Below are 3,799 nucleotides of genomic sequence, written 5' to 3' on the forward strand. Positions count from 1 at the left end.
AATAAATAAAATAGCAGAAGAGGGTAAAATAAAAGGAGAAAAAGAAAAATAGAATAAACTTAAAAGGAAAAATAAAAAGTAAAAATTGTGCAATCACATTACACAATAATAAGATTATTTTGTCAACTTTACGAAGACTTCATTTCATGTATTTTAAAAGGAATAAATCTTGCAAAACTCAAAACCCAAAAAAAGAAATATGAAAGTAATGAATTTTATTTTTCAGAATTAAGTAGGATTCTATATTTTGTGTAATTTTAACGATAAAACAATTAATTTTGATAAAAATGCTGTTTCATTGTTTTGTAAATAATTAATAGACAAGGAAAAATAAAAGGAGAAAAAGAAAATTGAATAAATTCCAAAAAAAAGAAAAAAAAATGAAAGCTATCTCTTCAACTACATAGTGAAGACTCTTTTGTTAGTCAACTTTACGAATAATTTGATGTAAAGTACTACTTTACGGACTATTTCAGAAAAAATAATTTTGCAAAACTCAAAAACCAACAGAGAATATGTGCTTTTTAATGAACTGTTTTTTATAAATTTAAAGTTAGGTTCAAGTTTTTTATTTTGTATACTATTAGGATAAAACAGTTAATTCTAATAAAAATACTGAATTATTCAACCTTTTAGGTCTAAATTTTGATAAAAAATTGTTTAATTACGCAGTTTTTTTTACAAAAATGAATAAATAAAATATTAGAAAAGCAAAAAATAAAAGGAGAAAAATAAAAATTGAATAAATTTCAATGAAAAGAAAAAAATGAAGGCTACGCAACTTTTGTCAGTCAATATTACGAACAATGTGACGTATGAGGCCGGTAAGGTACTACTTTACGCACTATTTCAAAAAAAATAAATTTTGGACGACTCAAAGACCAAAAGAACGACAAACTATGCTTTTACATAAATTCGATTTTTCTGAAAAGTAAAGTTTAGATTCCATATAGTATATTAGCGAAGAAAATTGTTTATTTTAGTAAAAAATACTGAATTATTTACCAATTTGTTTAAAAATACTGAATATTTCATTCTTTTTGGTCTAAATTTAGATAAATTTAGATAGATAAATGTTTTGTGGAAATAACTGGAGGCTCGCGGCTATGCCGCTCAACCCCGTGTACTAATATAAGCATTTTTTAGACAAACACAGAATTTTTTGTTGCAGGTGGTGACTCCTAAGAAATACAACGACGTGTACTTATACGACATGCCCCCATCTCGCTGCTCCCCCAGCCCCGGTTTCAGCCCCCACGTGAACGACTGCTACGACGTGCCCCCTCGCGCTATTCCCGTGACTTGCACGCGATGCTCTCCTGCACCTTCCTGCGTTTCTCCCATAAATCGCGACGTCGGCGAAGCCTACGACATCCCTCGCTCAATCCTCAGCCAACCCAGCCCCATTAGTCCCTCAAGCTCGGCCAGTTCCCTCACAGCGGACTCCCTCAGTTCCTCAAATCGGAGCAGTTTGGTCAACATGCCCGATTACGACGTGCCAAGACCCCTCAATAAACCCCAACTGTTCCCTCATCCTCACGACATCCTCACATCCCAAAATTTGAAAGAACTCCCTTTGGAGCTAAATTCGGCTTTGGAAAACTTAGAGAGGCTACAGTCTGACACCACGAGTTCCATTTCCAAATTGTTGGGGTTTGTGGGGCCCCAATGGCGGACGCGGGAAAAACTCGAGAGCAACTTGATGGAAATAAAACTCGCAGTGACTAGATTGAGGACTTCGTTGCATGACCTAGCGGAGTTCGGGGAAGGCACCCTAGGGAATGCCACGAGAGCCTCCGATAAGAACCTCGCGAGTAAATTAGCCCCTCTAGTAGTAGCCTTAAAAAAATCCGATTCTTTAGTATGCGAAGCAACGGAAAAGTTAAATGAACAAAGATGGTCTCTTGATTTGTTATCACGCTTCGACGACGATGAAAAAACCCGAAAACCCGACGAACTCGAGCAGTTAGTGGCGTGCTCGCGAGCCCTCACCGAAGACATCCGCCAAATCGCCTCCTTCATCCAAGGCAACGGCTTGCTCCTCTTCAAACGCGAGCCCCAAGTCAACAACAACAACGAGTGGCTCGAGGACTACGACTACGTCAGTCTCGACTCGAAGGAGGCCGTAGCGAAGAAGCACGCCGAGATCCGAGAAGCCCTCCCCAAAGAGCTCAAAAAGACTTACGACCATTTGGTTAAACACGCAGACGATGTCGCTTTCGATAGTGAGCACAAAACAGGCCTGGATTCGGACGATAAACAACTTTTGAGTTTCTTTGCAACCCAATTAGTAACACACCATAGAAATTTAACACAAGCCATTGATGCGTTTTTGCAAACTGTTGAACATAATCAACCCCCGAAGGTGTTTCTCGCTCACGGGAAATTCGTCGTTTTAAGTGCTCACAAATTGGTTCATATTGGTGATACGGTTCATAGGAATGTCTCCTGCAAGGAAATTAAAGAACGAGCCTTGAATTGTGCCAATTCTTTGGCGGATGCGCTAGCCACTAGTGTAAATAAGACCAAACAAGCAGCTTTACAATTCCCTAATGTCACTGCGGTGCAAGAAATGGTCGATTCGATTGTCGATATTTCCTACTCTGCACGGGACCTTAAAGTATGTTTAGTGCAAGCTGCAAATCCAATGTAGTTTTTTTTGACTGATTTAGGTGTACATTTTATTTATAGTTTCACTAAATTTACAAGAAATTACCACCGAGGATTTGAACTTTTAGGGAAATTACGTTTTTCATGTTGTTTCTAACTAGAATTTTCAGTGTTGGTTACCCCTAAATTTTGACACCAGAAACCAACCTAACCAAATTTATGGCCCTAAATCCTAGGGAGTAATTTCTTGTTGATACGAAACAGTATTCACTATTCGAGCTCATGGCAGAGCCAAAAAATACAGTTTTCTTTCTGTTTCACATTTTTCCTTGTACAAAATATATTCCACTTCCGCCACCACTTTTTTTTATTTTATTACGTCCCCAAACACCTCAAATATACTCTTTTTCATAATCGAGTCATCTTTGAATCTGAAACGTCAAATAAAATGACAAGTCGAAAGATAAAACGGCAAAATGGCTGACTTAGTCCCTGGCATATAATAATAAAACAGTTAATGGTCGTTTTTGAAGGTAAATTATAAATTTAGTTATTAAAATCATCATTACCTTTCGACTTGTCATTTTATGTGACGTTTCACAGACATACGTTTTCGGATTCAAAAATGATCGCTCGCTATTAATGTGCATCAAGTAGGTTATAGAATTGTAAATGCATCTTTAATTTAAAGGTCGATTCACACAAATTTAATTTAATCACATCGATCGTTAGGTTTAATTATTTTTTCACAAAACTGGATTGAGGTTAGGATTGTGTGAATTTTCGCATGATTGCCAACTTAAAATAACCGTTTCAACGACTACTTGATGCAGATTGATATGAAAATGGCTACAAAATCTGTGTCTGTTTTCACATCCTGAAATTAATTTGTATTGATCCGAGACGATGCTGAAATGAAATAAACTCAATCACGGTTGAAGTAGTTGAATTAACTGTTCTTTTTCGGGCCATTACCACTCTCAACTTTCATTTAACAAACACTTGAGTACCTGCAAAAATTGTATTTACTGGATAATGGAGACAATAAGCAATATCGAAAATTTTTGAAATAGAAAAATGACTTGTCCAGTAAATTTGACGGTGTTTTGAAGTACTATATTCTAAAAGCACAAAATTGAAGTTCAATGCACAAATTCGTCTGTAAGTAGAAAATAGTTTATTTACTTGA

The 3,799-nt window shown here is 36.3% G+C and overlaps 1 protein-coding gene across 1 annotated transcript in view; it reads left to right on the forward strand.

The window, feature by feature from the left end:
* The window catches only part of LOC123006429 (breast cancer anti-estrogen resistance protein 1), a 25,367-nt gene extending 22,397 nt beyond the window's left edge, over window positions 1-2,970 (forward strand). Inside the window, exon 4 of the mRNA XM_044400941.1 lies at window positions 1,172-2,970. Within this exon, the coding sequence (XP_044256876.1) occupies window positions 1,172-2,653 (1,482 nt within the window). The 3' untranslated portion in view covers window positions 2,654-2,970. The remainder of the gene's footprint in view (window positions 1-1,171) is intronic.
* The last annotated feature ends 829 nt before the right edge of the window (window positions 2,971-3,799 follow it).

Source organism: Tribolium madens, unplaced genomic scaffold (genome assembly GCF_015345945.1).
Source record: "Tribolium madens isolate multiple individuals breed KSU strain unplaced genomic scaffold, Tmad_KSU_1.1 Scaffold_11;HRSCAF=98;Tcas5.2_LG3b, whole genome shotgun sequence".
NCBI classification, from domain to species: Eukaryota; Metazoa; Arthropoda; class Insecta; order Coleoptera; family Tenebrionidae; genus Tribolium; species Tribolium madens.